Source organism: Liolophura sinensis, chromosome 7, assembly GCF_032854445.1.
Source record: "Liolophura sinensis isolate JHLJ2023 chromosome 7, CUHK_Ljap_v2, whole genome shotgun sequence".
NCBI lineage: Eukaryota > Metazoa > Mollusca > Polyplacophora > Chitonida > Chitonidae > Liolophura > Liolophura sinensis.
The window spans coordinates 8,816,696-8,842,261 of record NC_088301.1 but is presented as its reverse complement, the minus strand read 5'-3'; the positions used below and the strand labels follow the sequence as shown (position 1 = coordinate 8,842,261).

Genomic DNA, 25,566 nt, shown 5'->3' with positions numbered 1-25,566 from the left:
ATACTTGGCCTAGGAGCGCGAAGACGATTCATGCTGTAGGCCTACGTGTATCTCTCTCCGTTCTGTCCCAGCGATATTAACGTGTGTAAAATCCTTTTCGTGTGAAACGAGAAAGGATGTCTAGGTTAAGTGAAAATTTGACCTTTTTTTGTACGCGCGTGCCTTGTGCGCTACCAGGACTGCATTTAGGCCTACATGTACTGTATGTAGTTTTATTGTTGTGGCTCTCCTCTCTGTGCACGAACACGTGGTGATCGCAGACTTCTTCGTGTCCGCTATCACTTGTTATGGAATTCCAGCCAGCTGTAAGTCACAAAGCCATTCAGTATTTTAGAAATAAGAGGACATTCTGGCCATTATGGCAGTTAGCATGTCAAAAATGTATGCCGGTGCTGTGAACGTAGGCCCACGTATACGTACATGTAGACTTGGGTGTAGTAGTTTGCGCCAAATATGATAAGCATTCCGTGGCAGATGCACCTTACATGTAAATATAAAGATCACTGACCCTACTGTGTGCTTGCTTGCCATGTCACCGCATGTGGAAGGCTCGATTTGATAGTATACCGATGCTTAAACTTCTGTGGGGCACAATTCTTGTATGGGATTATTCTCTTGACCAGTCAGACTGTGTACATATGGACTTGGACCTGATGCGTACGTTCGCTTGTTAACCGCTTCTGGCAACTCGCACGTGGAGTCTATGTGAAACACTAGGGCGGTGTTCTTCCTATAAGTATGCCAAAGCACAGATATTTGTAGAATGCTCGATAACAGCCTTTAATCATACGATGTTAAACAGAATAGAGGCCCATTCGCATAAAATGTTACGAAGTCTTTTGTCTACATCCCATAGGCTTATAGGCCTATTCATCTGTTTCTGAAAACTATTATCCCATTAAACCTTTAACAATTTAGTTCCTGTTTAAGTCATACCTAGACTTGTAAGTAAGTAGCAGTACAAGCCAACCGTATAAATAGGCCTATAAACTCATGTATTGGCGAGAAAGAGGTGTTTTATACTGACAAAGAAACAGAGAAATACTGTAGCAATATCAGTCTGTATTCTTGGAGGGTTATTTAGGTAGATGGAGCCTGCAGGTTTTCATATCTTTGACTGCAGTTTAAAACTTTGGTCAGTAATTGCTTACTCATGTACATGCACGTGGCTTGCAGTCATGACCGAGTGGTTGGGCGCTTATCATAGCTAGGAGGCCTGCTGAAGAGCGGCGGGGTTCAACCCCGGTGTTGGACACTGAATTTGTAGACTATGTTAATTCTATTATTTTGGGACCGTGATGGCATTAAGCGGCTGACAACACTTTTGTGGCCCTTTGTACACTTTCATTGAAGACCACTTGCCTTAATACGTCATTCATATAATGGTTGGTGACTTATCCTGGGTAGAGTTCCTAAATATGGCGTTGAACTACGATCTTTAATAAATAAACAGACAAACAAACAAACAAATAAATGAATAAATCCAATTACCATAGTCTGTAAAAATAAAGCCTGTATCATACAAAATGTTATCTTCAACGCCGTGTATCAATTCATTTAAGAAATTATTGCCTCATTATATCTTGTACAGCAGAAAGAGTTAAATTATCAAGTTACATGGTACCAGAGTCTAGATCGGCATCAGTTTTGTGGGGATATTTTTGTGTGTAAGATGGTATATCTGTTTTGACTTATAATTGACTATATGAACCGGATTGCTTTCCTTTATGTATAGATGTTTTTGCAATCTTTTCTATATATACACAGATGTATATAAATAGAATTTTCATTGTATACAGTGTATGCGCGTCACGTTGAGGTATTGTGTATGGTGGAAACACCTCAAAAATAATTAAATGGCATACCCTATAATCGGAGTCCTGAAAAAATTCTTCAGATGTTTATCTTACGCAAAAATATATGAATGAATATTCTCACACTAGCTTTGCATGGTGTTATTATACTTTATAATTCTTCTATTTTAGGACAGATATTTGTGGTCCTGAGAGCAAAGAATTACATTTTCCTTCAAAAAAAATTTTTTTTGACAAGTAAACACACGAATTATGACCGTACTAACCATGTGAAAAAAGAAGAAAACTAAATATTCCTGTTGCAGCTGCATTTATATTAGCTAAAACGAGAAGACTATAGGTGTCCCAAAAATTAGAAGAATTAGGGCGTAGGCCTAGATGTGTTTTGAAATCTGACCTTACTTTGTCAACCATGCCTTCGGAATCCGGCCAACGGTGATGCATGTATATGGAGCGCATATAAAGGTTCTAGCTGTGTAAGTGTACATATTCTTCTTTCCTGTGATGTACGGGATTCCAGCCTCCTTTTATATGTGCGGACATGCGTCCCCCTGACTTTCTACTGAATATCGCCAGTGTTTGTCTAGCCTACATCAGTTGTCATGATTTGTATGACGGGGGCTGTATATACACATACAAGTAGATGCGTTAGTGGCACTTGTATAAAGGGCATAATACACAGTTGTAGTCCTGAATATATAGGCCCACGCTGCACCTGTTCACTTTATATACATTTTTCAAATATTTATCAAATTTGCAAGTTAAAATGCCATGTTTTGTTGTTGTTGTTGTTGTTGGTAGATATCCTTTGCAGCGTACATAATAATATAGTTTTGCACATGCACGCGCCTCTCATGTACGAATTAAGCTGTTTACCCTGATAGGTTGATCTTACAGTCAGTATTTGTGAGAATTTAACGGTTTATAAACCTAGAGAACTGCCTGGGGGAGTTGGTCTAAGCTGCGCTGAACATGTGCAAATTATTTGCACGGACATAAACCCTTTTAAGTGCGAAACGTAAATTCACGCTTGAGTAAACAGCTGATCCGAAGCACACTCAAATAGTATTTATAAGCTGCTTAGGTTTAATAGGGTTGACCGTGTAAATTTAGGCCTATAAGATTAATTCATGTGTCCTGTGTGAGTCGTCTGTGTTGAAACTGAGAGATGAAGAGTTAATTGGACTTTATAGGCACTTGCATACTTTGCCTCCGAGTATATATACACTAGTGTATATAGACCTACTGATGTTGATGGTTATATAGATTCTGAAGTTAACGGTAGGTGACATTTGTCCATAATTTCTTTCACGAGTGTAAATAAGCATCTTCGTAGTGTTAAGCCAATAATGCTTTATAGATTCTTGTACGCATTACGTGTGTTAAATGAGGATATTTCACATACGTGCATGATGGTGGTCAGGTTTATCTCAGTGAAGTTTAGTCTGGTTCAAAATGACAACCTGACACACTGACAAATGACCGACTGCAGCCGTGATGGACAACAGGACGAATTAAGGTGGGTTCGAACTCGCAGACTTATGGGTATAGTTTCCTCTCTGGGTTGATTGTCGAATACTACATATAGGAGAAACACACAAATATTGCAGAACACACCTCACGTATAGGGCCTATGAGAGATACGAGTTCTAGGGAGTTCCTTTCGGGGGCGCTCGCCAATATACCGGAAGTTGGAATTAAAACCCTGGTGGTACACGACCGCAGCCTCCGCGCATGAGCGTTGGGCGAATGGAGCGTTTTCTAACCCCAACTGTGCGCGAGCGCCCCCATGCGGACCTCCGGAGAACTCGTGTATCTCATAGGCCCTATAGCTCATTATGCCAGCGCTATAAACTTGTGTAGTACAAGTGCACTTATACCGATTCCAATGTTAGTCTCTAAGGTGCTACTTTCTGTTTGATTTTGTTCGAGACAAGAACACTATTTCATAATTCTGTCCCGTATCTTATGATTAACACTGAAGAGTCGTGTGAAAAATCCCGATTCGATACCTCCGCTGAAATTTATTGCACTAGTACTTAGACCAAGGCCGCTGTGTACGTAAGTCCATCCAAATCGGTTCATAACATTTTTGGTAAAGTTGCGGTCTTATAAACACAGGCAGATTTCACTGGCGTTTTTTCGCCGTACTCAAGAATATTTCACTTTCGCGACGGCGGCCAGCATTATGGTGGGAGGAATCGGACAGAACCCGATGGAAACCCACGATCGTCCAAATGTTGCTTTCAGACCATCCCACGAACTTACCACTGAGCTAGTCCCTTGTAGCGGAGGTTAATATAAGGTGACGGGGGTTATATAAATTCTTCTAGCAACCTGTGTTATTCGGTTGAGCTGTTATATGTGCTAAAAGTTATCAGTATCTTGCATATATAATATCCTAACATATAGTGTAACTATTTTGCCAAAGGGTGGTGGTATGAAAAAGTTTTTGTGGTTTAAGTGGAGAGCTATGAACCTTAACCGACATGCTCGATCTCGTGTATACAACTAATACGCCTCTGGCGTCACCAGTGAATGATATAAAATGAATTTAAACAGGTCGGTTGCTTTCTAGTAAGCAAGTATTCCGGTGTATTATATGCGGTAAGACAAATATACTCTGGTTTCAGGTGAACTGTATATTGTTTGGATTTGTGAAGCCTGATTCTGAAGATTGCCGAAAAGGACACATTTAATAGAGCGAGACGATAGTTTCAGTTTTGAACTCGTTAAACGGCATTTGCAAGGTTTGAGAGGTACACGACGCTCAAGATGTCAACGGACGCTGAAACGAATTCCTCCTTGGGCGATCGCAGGACTTTCCATGTTGTGGATTATGTGATATTCTCTGTCACTCTGGCCGTGTCCGCCGGCATCGGGCTGTACCTCGCCATCAGGGACAAAAGCGAGAAGAGCACGAAAGAGTACTTGCTGGCGGGGCGAAAAATGACCGTTTTGCCCGTCTCTCTGTCTCTCCTCTCCAGTTTCGTGTCCGCCATTACGATTCTGGGCACCCCATCGGAGATCTATGTCTTCGGGACGATGTACGTATGGTTTGGAGCCACCTACCTGACATCACTTGCATTTGCCGCCCATCTTTACATTCCCGTGTTCTATCGTTTGGGTGTCACTAGCGCTTACGAGGTAAGAACTGCAAACTGTTATGTTATTTATATGTAAATTAGCCACACGGCGTCGACGACGGTTAACTAATTAGGTGCATATTAGTACACCTAAATTGTCGTAATTCGTGACGGATTGTCGTAGAATCTTCTTCAGAAGAGAATGATACATGTCCAGTAGTTTCTGTTATATAGAGTAACATATATACGTGTACAAATACGCCCCCCCCCACCCCCCAAAAAAACCCATAGTAGTATGTATCCGAAAATAGTTATTTCTTCTAAATATTTAGGAGTTTATATTTTTGCCGATAGTTTCGCTGGCGTCCACTGTAAATGCGACGCAATGCTGCAAACTACAACGTCGTGTTGTTTTGTCAGTATTCATTGTATAATACTTGTGAGAAGGGCTTCAGAGAAACGTGCTTTTAATACACCAAAACGATACATTTACTGCCCTAGCTGATCTCCAGCCGGTCGCCTGTTGAGGCTTAGTAGGTGACATCATAGATGGCCAATCCAAGTCTAGCTGACCAAAATAACTTGGGAATTCCTATTAAAACTGTGTCATTTTTGACATGGATTTTGACTACACAGAAGCCAATATATTGCTGTTTCAATTTGAACCCATGATGGACGACGTTGAAGATCCGATTTATGACATTGGCATTTCTGGCTAGACTGCCTATATAGAGCCGTGTACAGTATAAGTGTGGACGTCGGCGTTAGTCTACAGAGGTTTGCTATCTATCAGTTTTATGTTCAGTTAAGCTTGAGGTTTTAGTCGACTATAGCCAAATCTTTCCAAGACCAACCAGCTGTATTCCTCTCGTAACTTTCAGATGATAAATGGCACGAACAGATGCTTCTGTCTTTGCGTATACAAAATCCTTCCCTCTTCCCACGTCTTCCTGAGGGTCAAATGGCCTGAAAACTTGGGAAAAACCATTACCCCAGGGTTGTTTGATGACCTGTTTTTGTAACCGAATCCACAGGAGAAAATAATTCGGAAGAAATTCGATGTATATGCTTGTTGTCACTCTTGTAGCTTTTTAAATACTGAACTAAATGGCGAAGCTCTGACAGCTCGTGACGGTTGGACTTGTATGACGTAATTTGGCGAAGAGAACCGAGTGTTGTGGAAAAAATACATAAAACCAGCCTCATTATCTAGTGGTTTTAAGTGCTATATTACTCCGATTAATGTACCCTTTTTAAATAATTTTTTAACAAAATACACACGAGTAGCTAGTTATGCGTAAATGATAAATAGACTCTAATTCTTTACGTGAACTTAACGTTAAAGGGCTTCTGGGTCCAGAACTACAAACCACAGCATCGTGCATATCTAGTTTACAGACGTCCACTGTATTTGCCAGGTGACGAACCTCAAACGTCGTGCAGATTAGTCGCAACAAGACAACCACAACCGCAAATTAGCACAGCGTCGTGTTGTTTTGTAAAATACGACCTTCTATGCAACAAACCGCAACTGCAAACGTCAGCGTCGTGTACGTATAGTTTTGCCGTCGTCCACTGCAAATGGCGAGGCGACGCGACGCGACAAACCTCGACTACAAATCACAACGTCGTGTAGTTCTGTCAGTGTGCATTGTTGACGCGACACGGCGTGGTATAATTAATACCCACTCTCAAATAGCGGATGTGTACCGGTTTGTACACATTTGTTTGTGTCCCGCGATGTTAACAAAATGTGTATCTCAGGTACACAATTTAATGTGTAGGCGTATAAAGGTGATGTTTGCAAGGCAAACATTAATGTTCCTGTGCAAATTTGTTACAGTCTATGTATGGTACTCATCTTGTGTATATGTTGTACACAATTGATTCTAAAGAGCATGGGCTGGTGAGGAAAATCGGCTGCAGAGGGTATAGAGACGAGGACAGTGCAATTAAGAATTTAACAACTTGAATAAAAAATGAAACTATAGTTTGATAAATATTTAGTTCTAGACGTGCACATGTATGCTATCTCTACTTGTAAGTACCTTGTAAGGTACGTACTTGTAAGTATACAGCTATTATTTATTTGATTGGTGTTTTACGCCATACTCAAGAATACTTCACTTATACGACGGCGGTCAGCATTATGGTGGGAGGAAACCTGGCATAGCCCGGTTGCTTACAGACCGTCCCAAGTACAGCCGGGGATATACAGCTATTAACTTAAGTCTTAATATTGCGTGACTATATATTGCTGTTTAGTTATCTGTTCATTTTATTCATTGTACTGCAAATTTTACTGCGTGGAAAATGATGCTCTAAGCAAATGACGTTGTGGTTTCACTCTGAGTAAAGGTTTAAACTGAAAACTGTTACTGGAGAATGGGGTGGGGGGTGGGGGAGTTGCTCAGAGATGATATGCGGAGCTCAGGCCCGCTATAGTCTACGTTTAATCCGTGCCAAGGACAAGCAATTTCGTACTCTCTACATACTGATTCCCGTAGCCTTCCGTCTACTACAGTCTCCTCTGCTGAAAGAGCTCACAAATCTGATTCTGCTGGCTTATTAACATAATCCAGAATGCCCAATGAAAACGACGGTATCAGTCAGTGTAAGCAATGATTTGTTGTTGTTGAAAAATTACTGCGACTGAACATGGGACACATTTTACCAACCTCGTTGATGGAGGTCGATAGATTCGAATTTCTCACCTATTCGCAAATTTCAGCACCGCTGACCTTACCAGATTTATGTTTTGAAATGAATATAGTTCATTTACCTATGTATGTACTTTGTGTTTCTACAGTACCTCGAGAAACGTTTCAACAAGCTGATAAGAACTGTGTGCTCGACAGCTTATTGTGCACAAACGGTAAGAAAATATGATGCAGATCAACCTTAATTGAGTCGATTTTTTACTAAAAGAAATGTCTGCAGAAATTCCTATTTGATCGATATTGTATATATGGCTGCTCGTATATCGAACATGCGTAGCCACACGTAGATCAAAATAAAATGGATATCTGAGACTTGTTCAGCGACCGACAGGCCAGTCAAAGTGCTGCCTTCGCCCTTCTGTGACTACATTTTGTGACTTATTGAATATTGAATGTGATGAAAACACAGCATTTTGAGTAATTCTAGACCAGTGACATCTAATAAACTGCAGTTAACATCACTGCAATTTTTTTACCTCATTCTGCAAGAGGCTTTGTGTCGTTCTATGGGGCACGTAATTTGCTATACCATTTAAGCATTTACATGAACAGTTAGAATAAAACCGGTATCGCGTGACAATTTGCTACATGTAATTATCACACGATCATCGCTTCTTTGGTGTTTATGTTTACATTACAAAGAATGACTAATGTCTGTTTCGACGCATAGATCTGTTTTGCCATCAAGTGCACTTGCACCGATAGCATACACTGTCGACACGTTTGTGTCAACAGAGCGTTATACATTCATAGATAATGTGTAACATAGACCTATTGTTTGTATTGATATAGATCTTGGCGTCGGGGTTGGCGTCGCTAGACGGGTTTTCAAAAAAAAAAAAAAAACGTTTCTAGAACCAAAGCCATGCTAATGGGTTTCTTTTTATGGCGTAAATGAATGTTTCGTTGTTGAGATAGCAGTGCAGCAGGTCAGAAAGGTGACAGGCTTGAAAGTAGGTTTGCTCTTCTGTTCACAGGTTCTTTTAATGGCCATCGTTCTTTATGCACCGTCATTGGCTCTTAATGCTGGTGAGTGTTTGAATAACGGGGATAAGGAGAAACAGAGTATATTTGTTGCATGATTTTGCTTAAAGGACCTTTTTGTCACGCTCTGACATTTTTGGGACATTCAACGTTGGCCCACCATGGTGGTCACGTCTCCAAATAAAAGTTAAAGCTTTTGAATTTTCCGATCCGAAAACAAGTGTTTTCATTGTAGTGTCTCGATCCTGTATAATATACTGTTGAAAATATACAATCATTACAAAACTGTTATTTACTCTTTGTGCATTTTACAACCAATTGCTGCTTGTCATCCCACGCACATTCTTTCTGTATAAAAGCACACATAGACGGGACATAGTATCAAAAGAAAAGAAAACTCTGAGATAAGTTTAATACTGGGAATGGAAGTCAGTAAATTACAACGTGCACATACAACTACACGTAATTTTGTGAAAAAATACGACTGAGGTAGGAAGCGTCCATGTATTTGTATGTATCACGTGAAAAATGTTTTGAAAAATCACGAATATACATATAGAGAAACCATAAAAATTCTGAGTCAGCATATAGTTTCTGAGTCAGAAACTACTGCATGAAAGGTATACATCTTTACTGTCTTTCAGCCAAAGTTTGACATGTAAAAAAAAATTTCAGAACCACAAAAAAGGATTTAAAATGATATTTTTGATGCCATCTCGTAAGTTTTTCTGATAAGACATTAATCAAACTTTTCAGAAACTGTTATGTGACCCTATAAAGTGCATGAATTTGTTCATAAACAAAGTGTGCCATTTGTCAAAGGTAAACATTAAGTCAGATACAGTATACTACGTTTTCATATTGTTCTCAGACCTTCGTTGGTTAGCGCGTTAGCGCAGCGTAATGACCAAGGAGCGTCTCACCCATGCGGTCGCTGTGAGTTCAAGTCCAGCTCACGCTGGCTTCCTCTCCGACCGTACTTGGGAAGATCATTCAGCAACCTGCGGATGGTCATTCCCCCCCCCCCCCCACCCCCGGGCTCTTCCCGGTTTCCTCCCACCATAAGGCTGGCCGCCGTCGTATAAGTGACATATTCTTGAGTACGGCGTAAAACACCAATGAAATAAATAAATATTCTTCTGTTGTTTTTGTTCTAGTCACAGATTTAAGTCTTTGGGGAACAGTTAGTGCCGTCGCAGTTGTCTGTACATTATATACCATGTTGGTAAGTGAAGAAAATCAAAATATTAAAAGTCTATCAGTATGGCAGGGAACTTTTTGCTCGTTCCGCTAATGTAATAACAGTGCACGCGTGCCCATGAATATGGTTGGGGTGCATTTCGAAGTAGGCATTCAAATTTGTCAATATAGTTTCCATATACATTTAGCTGTTTAAATCACGCCTAAATCCGTACATAAGCTCTCGTATACGCGGGAAGGTCTGCCAGCTACATGTAGATGGCCGTGGCTTTCATCCTGGATCTGAACAGTTTCCTTCTTCCATAACACTGGCCACCGACGTATGGGTGAAATATTCTGCAACAGAAAACACCAATCAAATGAATAAACAGACAAATATCAGTTTTCCCAGTGTTGTTTGAATAATGTTTTTCTAATCTACGGTATTGAATATAAATAGCTTTGGTTCACAGTTGTACATAGAATACATATAGGTGCATTCATTATATACATATAAGTGCATGTACATGTGCAGATCCGGCCTGTGCATTGTAAGAGTTATCTTCTCCGCGCCACACTCAACTATACGGCGGCAAATTCAAACTCTTTAGTAGTAATCTTTAGTTGTCTTACCCCTATGCGCGTCTTGAAAGCTAGCTGTCTTCACGATTGGCGAGATGTTATTTACAGTTGTGCATGAGGGCCTATAAATGGCAGATTTCACCATGCTAAGTTTTTCTTCAGGGTGGAATGAAGGCAGTGCTGTGGACGGACACATTCCAAGTCGGGGTGATGTTCTTAGGGCTCATTACCATTCTGATCAAGGGTAGTATAGACTTAGGAGGCTTCCACAAAGCCTGGGATATCGCCGCCCAAAGAGGCCGGATATACTTCACCGAGTAAGTGACTATTTTGTCTCGTATTATTCACGGTGTTTTTAAATGCCTGTAATTGTTTGGAATTTGGAAGATGGAGGTGCAGTTCACTTGGTTCTCTCCAGACAATGTACCAAGTCAAGAACTGCCATATGTTTTAGAGGTTTGAACATTGAAATCTTTTATTCTTTAAACATATACATTAATCCGCTGCATTATGTACTGAGAGAAAATCTGTTACTGTTGGTTTTGTTCACACATAATGGGTATCAAATTAGCCATGTTTTTTTTGTGCACACATACTGAGTGACAAACATTATTCGGGGACAAATTTGGCATGTTTTGTTTACACACCTTGGGCGACAACGTTTTGTTTACACACCTTGGGCGACAACGTTTTGTTTACACACCTTGGGCGACAACGTTTTGTTTACACACCTTGGGCGACAACGTTTTGTTTACACATCTTGGGCGACAACGTTTTGTTTACACACCTTGGGCGACAACGTTTTGTTTACAAATCTTGGGCGACAACTTCCGACTGAAGTCATTTGTCTCACTGACTACGACAAAAGAGAAAGGAAAAGATTCTGGCTGTACTGTACACATATATGCACCAGATATTCGTAAGCTGTTGTATACTAGTCACCAAAACTATTGTCATTTTGTGATTACCTTTCATGAGTTTTCCGAAAGGGTATTTTTGGAATCTGGCATAGCTCCCACATGCATGGTTTTGACAATCATATTTTTGTGCATAAAATAATCATCATTTTTTTCGCAAATTGCAATTACCCTTCCGTAATTATACTCTGTTTAAGAACGGAATATATACATGTCAACATAACGTTAATACGGGAACCCCCGAGGCCAGGGTGATTAGCGCTCCAGTATTCCAGCCTCCGTACTGAACTTTCTGAACATTGCTACAATTTGCCGTGGGATTTATCTTAGCAAGGGAGTTTCGATTTCGAACTCTAAAAGTAAAAATAGTCCTTCTTTGCCATGTTACTTGTCAAATATGTTAGGCAAGTTTTGTTGACATTAATTTTTACCGATTATGCAGCTGTCTCGTAATTTTCTCGTGAAACCATTGACACCGCTTTTCTTCAGGAATTTCTTAAGTTCATGAACTCTCAGTACCTCAATTCTCTCCATTGTTAGTTCATTTTACATAAATTTTTCGGATGCCCATGTTATAGTAAATGTAATCAAAAATGTTTGCCTACAACATTTCTGACATGTGATATACAGTACGACGTTTTGTTACCTTCAGCGTTAAAAGAGGGCGAATTAGAAACTCTCCGATTGCAGTTTTATTGCACAAGCTCAGCTATCTATCTACAGTCCGATTGATTGTTGATTGTTACTTATTTTATAATTGAGGTGAGCGGTGATCTGATCATTGATTTAATGGAATCGCAATCTGATTGTACTGCATGGTTGACACAATGCATGATGACCTGACTATTGGTTGACTTTTTAAATAACTGACGTTATGATGCAAAGCTGACTATGTCTACCATGACTACATCTGTTTGAAGACAAATGTTGACTTGATTAGTTATATTTAATGTACGACCAGTCAATTTAGGATACACGATTACAATATAAACAGTGCGCTGATTAATGGTTGACTTGCTGCATGATTGAAAGTGATCTGGTTATTCATTGATATGATTATTCACTGACCTAATGCATGGTTGACATAAAGGTGAACCGATTATTGACTTATTGCATGACTGACATACCGCTACTGCTCTTCAGTTTCAGTGGGGATCCCACTATTCGCCATTCTTTCTGGGCTCTTGTGGTCGGAGGAACCTTCACGTCTTTGTCTATCTACGGCACCAATCAGTCTCAGGTTCAACGATCTCTCACCTTACCCACGTTAAAAAAGTCCAAAATGTAAGTACCAAGCTCCAACAGATAGACTAGAAAAAAGGAATGTATGTATGATTGGGTTTTTTCGTCGTTCTTAACAATATTTCAGTCAAATAATGTATAGATACGTGTGCGATATAATGTATATATACGTGTGCAATATAATGTATATATACGTGTGCAATATAATGTATATAATACGTGTGCAATATACCTTATCTGCGTAGTATTATACATGCACGTCCATAGCTGCATGTACCTAAATTTATTGTTTTTATCGTTTTACATGCTCCAAAAATATGCATTTTTATTTATAATAATGTAATGTGTATAATTATATATATATATATATATACATATATATATATCAGTATTTTATTAAAATGGTGTTTGAAGCCATCTAGATTTTTAAAGTGGCTATATACCTGAAATTTTTGACAAAAAGCCATCAGATCAAATCCAACATAATTATTGCTTTCATTTTAGAATGACCCAAATAATTACCTTTCACAAAATATTGGCCTAGACAATGTACGTGTTACCATTCAAAACCGGTAATAAATTTCCTAAAATTTACAAGGCATTGTATAGCATTGTAGCACTTGCAAACATAAGAATCATTTCAACGCGATAATTAGTACTGGTACGAGTCTGATATCTACTGAAAGGCAATAGTTTTAGCTGTTCTTGGTAAATACAGAAAATTTTTATTTCATTAGTTAATTTGGATTTTTTTTAAAAAATCACCGGTACAGTGACTTATACAACGACAGCTCAGGTTTATGGTTAAAAAGGTAATCAGAGTACGTGTTCGAGTAAGCTACCGCCCATTGCTATGTACCTCCTGACTTAGTGTATGCAGTTGTATCAGTTCTATAGTGTTAAACAATGCAATATGATCAAAACTGGTTGGCTGTACAATACTTTTTGTGGTGGTGAACACCTTTCTATATCTGCTAAACAACACCCTTTAGACGAAGGAGTTTTGAATGTGATGATCTGTGCGTGTAGATTACTATATATAACGGATAAATCTGTTTTTTTTCTGTGATTATTTGTACTCCGATTGTTGAAGTGCTCGTATAGTGTATTTGTCCTTGCGGTCGCATCAACAAGTTTGATTTTGTTATTTTATTTTGAGAACTGTTGAATTCCGCTTATGTATGAACATCGTGAAAACAACTTTTACCTTTATGTCCTTTTTTTATCAATCCAGTACATATCTTTTGAGACGAATAATAAAGCCGTAATTATATTTCAGGCTTAAGACCACTTGAAAAAGATATAAAGCCTATAGTGTAAAAGGGCGTTTTTAATTCTGATGTCCTATTTTAAACCAATGCACTGGGGTAAATTTCTATAGCGCTGAGAGTCTGTTTAGATCGCCTTTAATACCCTGGATGAATGTGTTGACAGCGCAGCTTTAATATCAAAGTGTATGTCAGTAAAAACCATAGTGTGTGCCTCAGACGAAAGGTAATAGAAATTTGTGACCAGAAACAAGTTATATTTCTTTTCCTTTGCATGTTTTTCAATCAAGAGATGGTAAAAAAAGTAATCTTCTAAGGTGGATTTTTGTAGACCTATCACATTTTCACAATGTTCTGAGGGCCAAAAATCCATGAAAAAATTCTAAGGTAGTTAATCTTGGTATATTTCTCTTAATGAAGGCCGTTGTGAAAACAGGTCACAAATGGATAAAGCTGAACAAGACGAGAAATTGTTTTGTAACTTGTCATGGTAAATATATATATATATATATATATATATATATATATATATATATATATATATATATATATATATATATATCCGAGATTCGATTGCCGCTGACCTCGTCTAATTGTTTATATCAACTTTAGGGTTTCTCAGCACAATTTCTGCCATCCATGACATGCTAACGCCTGCAGTTTCATTTTTTCTATCTCTCTTGTGGTATTTTGGTTAATATTATTGTTTGGTTAAAATTGTGAAATGCATTTTTGGAACTGCTCATGCTTCCATCTAGTGACCTCACATGGGTCATCTTTTCATTGTTCATTTAAATGAGGATTTGAACGTGTTTCATTTTTCACCCACACAGAGCGATATGGTTAAACCTACCATTGAAGTTTCTCCTGGTGAACTTATGTGTGTTAGTGGGCATTCTCATGTTTGCCTATTACGCTGACTGTGACCCCCTCACTCTGAAGGTAGCCAAAGCACGTGATCAGGCAAGTAGACGCTTTCTGCACCGACATTATCTCGTTTATTTAATGTCAATATAATTTCCAGGGTTGATGGGAACATGTTGACTGTATATATACTCTGGTACTACACTCGTTCAGTTCCTCATTCAAGTACTCCGGGTATATTAAATGTTATGGATTTCCATTGTACCTGCTGGTGGCAATGACGGAGAAGTAAATAAGCAAAACAAGCAGAAGATAAGCAGAAAAATTTATTGGCATCCCATAAGTTGTTAAGTAGGTTCGCCTTTTTGACTAAACATAGTGGATATGGATATACATCACTGGTCACGGGACCAAATAATACTATATTGCGCAGGATGTTTTCAAGCAGAATGTGGAGCACTTTGCTGTTGTTAAATTGGACGGAGTTCGTGCGTGTAACGTCGACCCGCTTCTATGTGTGATGTTGTTTTTTTGTGTTTGTTGTTCAGGTGTTACCTCTGTTCGTGATGGATCTCTTGGGTGATGTTCCAGGCATCCCGGGGCTCTTTGTGGCAGTCCTCTTCTCAGGTGCTCTCAGGTATGTTCGGTCTTTACCAAAGCATCTGATTACAGTCGGCGACTAGGCCACGCCCAATCCCACGTGATCACAATCGTGTTAGTTCTGATTGACTGGTGTGAGAGATAGGCACGTCCATGCTATGCCTTGCCTAAACTGAACTTTAGGTTTGGTACATTGCGCACATTTATTCAAGCGTGACCAGGGTGCAAGATTTAACTCAGGAAACCATCGGTCCACTGTCAGCAAATCATCCTCGATTCTTCATCCCCTTAACTGGAGTAAGAACTATCCCTGGTTGGGGAAGAATGCAGCTGGATTGCCTCCCTTGCTTGCCCGGACTAAATTGTTCTCTATATTGAAGGCACGTGCGCACCATCACCAGTTAAGTGCCTTTACACGAGAAAAATGTTAAAACTTTTGTTTCTGGCGTGCGTAACCTGGCCGAAAATGAGCTGTCCATTCATGAAGAGATAATTTTCGTAGAAGGAAACAAAATTGAAATAACAAAGGTTTCATTTTCAAAATGCAATCAGAAGTCAAATTTAACTCATCACACGGCAAGTATTTTTTTAAAATAATGTCTCTTTGCCAAGATATACGTATATAACATTGGGCACACAGATATTGTAGTCGCAATTCAGGGCCGATAAATTACGGGTTTTTTACGGTTATCGTGAACGTGAAGACTGTGTAAAAAATGAATCGCGCTTAGTGTACAGGATCGCTCAACATTTTCCGCCTTCACAACACGTTTGTAAGCTGTGCAAAAACACACAATTGCATACTGTCAGGCTGTCGTGCGTCTGTAGTACGTCTGTAGTACCTGTTCGTTTTAGGAGCACAACTATACAGAAACAACAGAAGACCACACCACTAGTGCCGATTTCGGTGGACATTGTCCGCTGTTGAAAGTGGCTAATATCAGAAAAAAATTCAATTAAGAGTTGATATTTTGACTATGTGAGTTGTTCGAACATCTGACGATAAAATTCTGGAGTATACTGTCTTTTTGCTCCCATTATCTGCCATTATTCCTCCAACAAGCTAGGCCGATATTGTCGGAGAGATTGAACCCGAAAATTCTGGAGTATACTGTCCTTTTACTCCCAACTCAGGATGGCGCTTTCAGCTCGTCCCTAAACAGACCCATGTCTTCCATAATTCCTCTAACCATTAACCTACAGTTCCCAAATACAATTTAGTGTTCACGTCCTAGTCATATCGTTAGGAAGCAAATTCACGCTTTGAAGCGGAATTTCGCATTACATAAATTGTAAGAAATGTGGTGGGTTTTTTTTCATGTTTCAGTACGCTGTCTTCGGGATTGAACTCCATGTCTGCAGTGATTATCCAGGATATTGTTAGGCCATTTATCAGCAAAAATATATCTGAAAGCAACGCCCTGATATTGGCAAAAGTACTAGGTAAGTGTATGAAGATGAACTCTATTTCCAAGACAAACTACCCTTATTTGTTATGAAAGACCTCAACAGGACAGAACAGACACCACGGTTAGAGGATCTTGTCTTTCAGTCTCTGGACACACCAGGTACGGGCTCAATCCTGGCCTTGGACAGGGTATTTCTAGACCCCCCGTCTCTCACGGCATGCTTGTGGGGCCTTGGTGACTGATGACAGTAAGTGGTGTACAACTCTTGTGTGGCTGTTTTCTACAGTCTAATGTTCATTTAAGACAACTTGTCCTCCGCCATGTTGATAATGAAATCTGTACATCACACGTAGGAGAGTTTGGCAGTAATTTACCAACGTCAGTGTTTTTTCCATGCAGCTGACCGACATCGTGTGCGAGAAAAAATATTTGATACGGCAATATTCAGCCATCAAATAAATAAATAAATAAGTTACATCTGTGTTTTGTTTTGACAGCTGCGGTTCTCGGCGTGGTGTGTCTAGGTTTATCATACGTAGCTTCTTTACTTGGAGGCGTTTTACAGGTAGGTCCAGATCTGGATTGAATGAGTGTTTCTTTTTACTTTTGCCTTAATAACACCGGGGAAACTTTTGTGTACTCATGTTGTATTTTGTAGTGGTTCATTCTCACTGGTGGTGGATTGAGTATAAGGCATTGTAGCATCGGGTGATTTAGTCTAATAAAAGATCTGCCAGTACCAGGATGGTCATGTGTTTCCTCTGAGCTCTGACCGGTTTCTTCCCACCATTATCCTGGCCACGGTCGTATAAGTGAAATATTCTTGAGTACGACGTAAAACGCCAACCAGATAAATAAATAAATAAATAGAATGACTAAGATTTTACCTTATGAGGCAGAACTATAGATATGTCCGTTATAAAGAGTTTTAAAAGGGATGAACTCCTCAGACAACCCCCCCCCCCACCCCCCTCCACCCCATCCGGCAAATTAAAAATGAAAGAATGATTACACCTCAGTGCTGCTTCGAAAATATTAGAGCTATATCTTGGCGGTCCATATTAAGAAAGAGAAGTAAACCGTTTTGCTATATTATTACGTTTTTTAAGGGGCTTTTCCCCATAGAAAAAGAAATATATAACTTACAGAATTCTGTGAAAGTGGCCTCTGTTCTACACGGTGACATTGTGGGTTAGGTTGATTCTGACGTCCTATATGTGCACAGCATGTTAAAGATATAAGCTGCCATGATATTTACTATTAACTTCGGCTAAATCAGCTAAATGTATGAGGAACAGGGCATATCTTCGGTGAGCAATTAAAATGTGCTTTTGGGTGTTGTTAAAAGGAAACAACCAAATCAAACTGTCGTCTGCTATCAGAGAAAATTACAACTGATCTGGGCAATTTTAAGTGATGATTTTCTGACCAATCACGACGGTAATTTTCTTTCAGGCCGCAATCACCCTTGACGGGGTAGTGGGCGGTAGCCTCCTGGGCGTGTTTACTTTAGGAATGGTTTTCCCCTGGGCCAACTCATTTGTAAGTGTGTCATAATAAGATAGTATTCGAGGGAAACTCGTTGGCCGAGTGCCCTACCGAGTGCATCGCTTCTGATTTTTTGATTGCTGTTTAACGCCGTACTCAAGAGTTTCTCGCCGTCATTTTAATGTGTGGAGGAAACTTGCATGCCCTGTGCAACCCGTGGACCCGTAGCAAGTTTCGGGCAAACTTTCCATGGTGTGAAGTACAGATATGCCGAACATACTAACAGGATAAAAGAAACCTGGAACGGACATAAGACTGCGCAAACGACCGCACGAGCGTCGTCGACCGCCTGTTGTCGCCGACCCACACAAGTAATAAAAGCGAAGGTATCTACAAACCCCGTATTCCAGGCTGGGTTCATCGCTTCAAACGCTTGACCAACCCCTACCCTTGTTCTGAAGGAGGTTATCAGACACCTCGCGAAGTGCGGTGTCTTCCCGTTCTGAGGGAGGCTATCAGACATCACGCGAAGTGCGGTGTCCTCCCATTTTGAGGGAGGTTATCATACACCACGCGAGGTGCGGTGTCTTCCCGTTCTGAGGGAGGTTATCAGACACCACGCGAAACGCGGTGTCATCCCGTTCGGTTTTCACCACCTATAATCTTGACCATTGTAGCAGTTCTGTGTAATATTCTTGAATGCGTACTGCACTGTGCCAATGACTATAAATAAATATTTATATTTCATTAGTTTTACTTGTATAATGTTTCTCTATCACACGAAATGAACGACTGAATAAATAGATAAATAAACGAGTAAATACATGAAAATGTATAAATAAATACCTATACGGTACAGTATCTGATCTTTTGCTCAGGTGATGTAGAACAGTATACGTCTTGGTCTAAGCGAAGTCCTATTATATACTTCGTATATTTCCTTTTTCAGGGAGCGTTTGCCGGGCTGTTGGCCAGTGTGACATTCCTGCTGTGGATCAGTGTTGGAGCGCGTGTGCATAAGCCTCCCATCCGTCGTCCTCCATTACCTCGATCTATAGCCCAGTGCAACCTGAGCGCGTCCATCTTACATAATCTCACCTCATCTACCTTAGCTACAACAACAACGGGAGTTATCCCACCTCTGAACGTCACTGCTGCTATGGAAACTTCAGGGTAATGATGTCATGAAAAATATTTTCTCCCCCAATCAGAAAACCATCGCAGTTATGCCAGACAGAACTGCAGAAATAGTCCTTCCATGTAACCTGTTAAATGATGAGGCAGCTTTTCTGCCAAGCTGTGTATAGGCCTTGGTTCATCTCACCTTTGTGATGGCGTTTGTGAGCAAACTGACTCAGTAATATTCATCCATTGGGAGGGAACAATGGTTAATTGAGGTGGGATCTGGGGGGTCATTTCCCATTGCTAATACGCCTGTTGCATGGGAATTGCTGTATTGTAACTGTTTACTCAAGAGCGATGCTTAAGACTTTAATCTTGGTAGTTTGCATACCCCATTGATTATCACTGGGCGGAGGGAATATAGGCCAAACAGTGGTCGACTCTGTGTCAGTATATCACTAACAAAATAATCTATTAATTTTAACACAAATTCTGTTGTCTGAGTGGTTCTAGAATGTATTCTGTTATTATATATATTATATACATTTTCCCTACCACACACTCAGCTTGAAAAATATCAACTTGAAAATATTGATTCTTTTTCACATTTTAAATCCAGTCTCAAAGACTTTTTAATTGACAGATTACATGCCACCTGACACCTAACATAGTTTACAAAGAACATATATGGCCTTTTGTATTCATTTACGTATTATTGCTATTTTGTGATTTCTTGTGGATATGTTTCTTTCTATTTTTTATTTGTTTTATTGTCGTTTTCTTATGGCACATGCATGTATGACTACCTACACGGAACAATTCATTTTGTATAACTGTTGGGATAAAACAAGTCCATTGGAATTTATTCCCGCCCTATGACGTCGAAAGTTACCTGCTTACTCCTGTACTGAACTACACAGTGAATAACAAAAACATAAATAATGACATAGCAATTTGTCATATTCAACATGATATCCTGTTAGTCTACTACATATACATGTACAATATTGCTGTTAATTTAATAGAATAGGTGTGCTATATTTAACAAAATAATCTGCTGGAATAACAGAATACATTCTAGCATCACTCGCACAACAGACTTTCCGTTAAATTTTAAAAGAGGACTGTGACGGTCGATGGAGATTTCAGGGAGAATCTCGCTTGCCTCGCTTTGCCGAAATCGGACCGTCGGGTACACGGTGTATTGAAGGGTTCCGAATACAACAACAACAACATACCATTTACCAAAGCGACGGACAGGCGTCTCAGCACAAGTCAAGGAGTGGAGAAGCCAGTAATTCCGAGTTCGAAATCTTATCCTTAAAGGAAAAAAAAAGAGTTCTCCTGGACCATGTGACATGTTAGAAGTGTTTGGCAACTATTTTTGATGACATTTACCACTACAAGGGCGTCTGTAAAGCGTGTGACAAAAAAGTTATTTGGAGACGAACGACGGAGAAAATTGAGGAGTTGGAAGTTTGAGAACTTCAAACAATCAAGAAGGAACAAGGGAACATTGTGTGATGTGTGACAGGTGATCGGTAAATTAAAGACATCGAAAGCTTCCTGAATATAAGTCACACTATACAGTATAACGTTTATACCTTTAGCTACAGAAGAGTTCAGGTTCAAGACTCCGACTTCTTTCTTAGGCATAATGTTCAGGCTGTTGTAGAAACCGGAACTTTTTATCTGCTTCTTTACACCACTGTCCGCTGAATGCCAGGTATCGAGAGATAGAAGGATATTTTGCGGGGCTTTTTTATGTAAGTTACAGTGAGGCAGCACGAGAATAAAAAAGAAACAAGAAGGCACAGGGACCGGCATGCTACAAGGAGGCATCGGCATAGCATTAAAAAACTAAAACCCCATGAAAAACCATGAACGATTGGTCTTACCATATAGTGACATACGGAATTGCTATCAAAAATAGAACCCTGACATTTTGCCCGAAAATGTAGCCATTTGGATGGCCATAGCTCTAGCTGGTTAGAAGCCAGATAGAAGCATAAACTAGATTCGATGAACAGTTCAGTTGGACTAGGCAAGGAAACCTCAAGACTGCAGAACAAATGTCTGCAAATACTCACATTTTCCTGTAAAAGCCATAAACATTGACCATCTTCTCGCCCCCGTGCATTGAACAGTATCCAAGCTGGAGTTAGCGCCGTCCACGTATCGACATCATACTTCCAATCTCCTCAAAATGAGGGCGCCGACGACATAATAGGCGAATGGCGTTTGTTTTTAGTATGACGTGCCCGATAAGCACAAAATGTTTTACACATTAATGTTTACCTTATTCAGAATAAATGCTTCAATACTTTCGTCAACAAATATTCCATTGTCTTGAGTGGACCTCCGGTTCATTGCCACTGGCGATAGCAGTTTACTTACTTATTTTTTCCTTGGTTTTCTTCCACCTTTGATCCGAACAGACCACCATGAATTGTCTCTGTGAAATTGTATTGATCTCTATCTTTATGCCAACCAAATCAATCAATACATTTTATATACTTTTTGACAGGGGTTCTCTGGATGCATTGTACTCCATCTCGTATATGTATTACGGTCTCATGGCGGTCATTATTGTCTGTGTGGTGGGTATGATCGTGAGTTTGATTACAGGTAAGCAGATTATCTCCAGCGTCTTAAAGGAAAAAGCAAGATGAAATAAAACCATCCTAATCAGACACAAGACTGGCAATTATATTCGAAATACCTTCCCTTTTTCCTAAAAAAAAAACCTTGTTGAATACATTTAAATTTTGCTGGATACTGTTCTCCTGATCTGCGACACATTGCGTGCTACATCCAGTCAGCACCTATCCTATCAGCAACAATATTGATTATGATTGGTTTAACTGATTTTTAACTGACTGTTCAGAAAGACCTTTTTGAATTGTAAGTCGATATTTATGGACTATATTGGAAGCATTAGGCTTCGATGCCGTTTCACGCATTTTTGTGCTCTAAACCGTGTAAAGTAAATATATTTACGATCCATAAATATCACCCAGAAGATCTCAAATTACCCTACATGGATTTAGACTTACGGTTTCAGCTATATATACATGTATTCATGATGATGACTTCTTCCTTTAAGAGCGAGCGTATTCGATCAGTCAGAACTGCTTTTGTTGTGTTTTTGTTTGTCTGTCAGAGCTATTGAACTTCCTGAAAGACTATCAATGCTATTCTGGAGTTGAGACTATCGATCGGGCTGTTTAAAGCATACTTGTCATGTCCATGGTTTCGTAAACTTTTGGGTAAATTTAATATCATTTCTTTTGTGTTGAAAAAATCTCATCCAGATTCAGTACAAACCGTCAGTACTTACTGAGGCAGTGTAAACAACAGTAGAAATACCGGATATCAAATCCAAGTAGTACTGGACATCTCTACGAAAAATTGAGAATGACGTAATATTCTGAAGGGAGTTAAGAGATTGAAATATTTTCAGCTGTTTGTAAATTAAAATGTTCACTCATTTCAGGTCCAGCTGATCCGTCCACCCTGGACGCTAGGTTGATGTGTCCGTTTTTTGATGTCTATTTCCCATGTCTGCCACAGAAAATTCGTCGTTCTTTGCGCTGTGGTGTGAATTATAATGAAATGGTAGGTGAATATTGACGAGAGTTCTGAACAGCGAACGTCTTAAAGATGATTTTTGATAACGGTTAAAACAGGTGAATCTGCAAACTCTCTAACCATGCAAGGCAGTATTTTGAGCCGCACCTCTTGTGATTGTATATATGTATATATGTATGTATGTAGGTAAGTATGTATGCTTGGGGTTTAATGTCGTACTTAACAAGGTCTCCGTGGTTCGGTTGGTTAGCGAGCTAGAGCAGCGTAATGACCAAGGAACCTCTCACCAATGCGGTCGCCAGCTAATGCTGGCTTCCCCTCCGGCCGTGTGTGGGAAGGTCTGACAGCAACCTGCGTATGGTCGTGGGTTCTCCCCGGGCTCGGCCTGGTTTCCTCCCACCATAATGCTGGCCGCCTTCCTATAAGCGAAATATTCTTGAGCACGGCGTAAAACACCAATCAAATCAAATCATACTTAACTATTTTTTCAGTCATATAACGACGAGGAGTCATTAGGTGTATTTACACATGCAATGTCTTCTTGTGGCAGGGCGAGTCCATGCCACCAAAATGCTGCCTCCACATTATACTGACACCTTGCCAACCAGTCCTGTTCCCTTGCTCTAGCCTCTCAGTGCTGAGCGCCAAGAAAGGCAGCAACAAGTGTTTGGTATAACCCTACCCGGGTTTGATCTCGAGTCTCCCGTCTTCGAAGCGGACGCTCTAACCATTGGGATCTCCTAGCTGTTTAATGTATAGCTTCAAAAAAATCCAGGAACAAATGAGCCAACCACAGATTTAACCCGTGCGTGCCGTCTGGATCTTGTGAGATTGTTGCCTGTGGAAATGTCACATGAGCATATATAAAATGGCGGCTACTACTGATGTGACACCACTTGTCACATCACTAGTACCGTTTTTTTTGTGACCGGTTTTCGTCGCTGAAATCCTCAGTCGTGGACACCAGATGTTGCTCGTGTGTGGATAACCGATGTTACGGATCATTCGAAACTGGGACCTTAAAATTCTGTTTTTGACATTGAATCGTGTGCTCTGGTGACCAATGGAGCAGGCCATGTGGTAAAGGAGCTTCGATACAATCAAGCTATGACACAAACGGTGCGGGTTAAAACACGATCTTTGATAGCAAATTGTTAGATTCATCCGTTTGCATAATTCATGGGGCCTTAATAATAATAACGTTAACAACGTCAGATGAATAAAGAACCAGTGGATAGATTTGATTAGAGTGATATATCTATTTTTTCTAGAACTGTTTCACGGCGTACACATGTAAGTGAACACTTCTTGAGTACTGCGTGGAACAACAATTGAATTCGTTTCCAGAGATTAGTACACTACAAAAAATGAATCTGTTAATTTTAAGAGAATGTTTGTTGTCTGAGTGATGGCAGAATGTATTTTGAAATTGCAGCACACATGTTCTATTAATTCAAAATTTAGATTCTATTAGACTAACTGGCTGTTGTGTTGAATATGACAGAATATTGTGTTATAATAATAGAATACATTCTAGCATCACTCAAACAACAGACTTTCTGTTAAAATTAACAGATTAAATTTTAGAGAATAAAGGCTAAAGGTTGTTGTACATGTATAAGCACTGTTTGTTTTGGCTGATTTGACTGTCGTGTTAGTCAGATATAACCAGTTTCCGTTACTTTTACTCTCTATCCTTTTTGTTTCAACAGGCAGACGGTAAAGCGAAGGATGCTGTTTTTTACACAGATCAATGGGGAGAAAAAGTGACTGCATTCGATGAAGAAACACATCTTTAGATCTGAATTTATGCAACAACAACAACGGACTACTGTTTATACACTGTGCCAGATACAATCAGTTCCCATGAAGAGCTACCCAAGTCGTACTTCTGTCATGTGAGCCTAGATCATTTTGACGCCAACGACCACGTCACGTTGCTAAGTTGAAATCGCTGTGCTGTTGCTCATTGAGGAAATGTGCAAGGTTATGAAAAATTAAACCCGATTAAATGCGTGATTGCGACAAAAAGATACTTTCCGCCTATCGTATGAAAACACCATTTAATTTTTTTTTGGTTAGATAGTATAAACATATCCATTTTTGGACGAAAATGTTTTGAAAGTAAAGTTGACTTTAACAGATATTTGGGAAGTTGCCCTGTGATCGTCTATTAGGTAATATATGATTCAAACGGAATATGACTCGGGACACCTCGTCTCCGGCTCTACGGCTGTCTCCGGCTTTCTTCGGCTCTAGTTCATTACGGGAGTGGCCGAGGAGCTTCTAATGGGCCCGAGTGATGGCACTGACTTTGTCATCCAGGATCAATCTCACCCAGATTTTGATCAACCCCAAAGCATTATAATAGCCGAGAAGCTAGTCTCGCTCCACCTGGCGTCAATAGCTGACAGTTTTTCCCATCAACAAGGTACTTCATAATGACGATGCTACTGAATAGGGAATTTTGAGATGGAACTCTTTTGTCGCTAAAGGTAGGAAAAAGTCCTGATGTATCGTGTGACCTATCAAAAATGTTAGACAACTTTTCTTGACATCAATTCACCTATCAGCAGTCTCGCCCTGTTCCAGAAAAACAAAGTACGCGCCTCTCTTTTAAGAATTTCTTAAATTCAAAAACGTCCAAATCGTCAGTAGTTCGTCTTCTCTTAATAACGTTTTGAGAAACTTTTTCAGAGA

General features: G+C 39.8%; 1 protein-coding gene across 1 annotated transcript; it reads left to right on the top strand.

Moving 5' to 3' along the window:
• Positions 1-176: 176 nt before the first annotated feature.
• LOC135471127 (sodium-coupled monocarboxylate transporter 1-like) lies at positions 177-25,566 on the top strand. The gene is made up of 16 exons (XM_064750206.1): positions 177-305; positions 4,448-4,961; positions 7,710-7,775; positions 8,598-8,649; positions 9,762-9,829; positions 10,528-10,682; positions 12,426-12,566; positions 14,626-14,755; positions 15,205-15,293; positions 16,584-16,699; positions 17,163-17,230; positions 18,121-18,207; positions 19,103-19,326; positions 21,803-21,903; positions 22,772-22,893; positions 24,579-25,566. Exons 2-16 carry the CDS (start codon positions 4,590-4,592, stop codon positions 24,663-24,665), a joined length of 1,878 nt encoding a protein of 625 aa, XP_064606276.1. The 5' UTR covers positions 177-305; positions 4,448-4,589; the 3' UTR covers positions 24,666-25,566.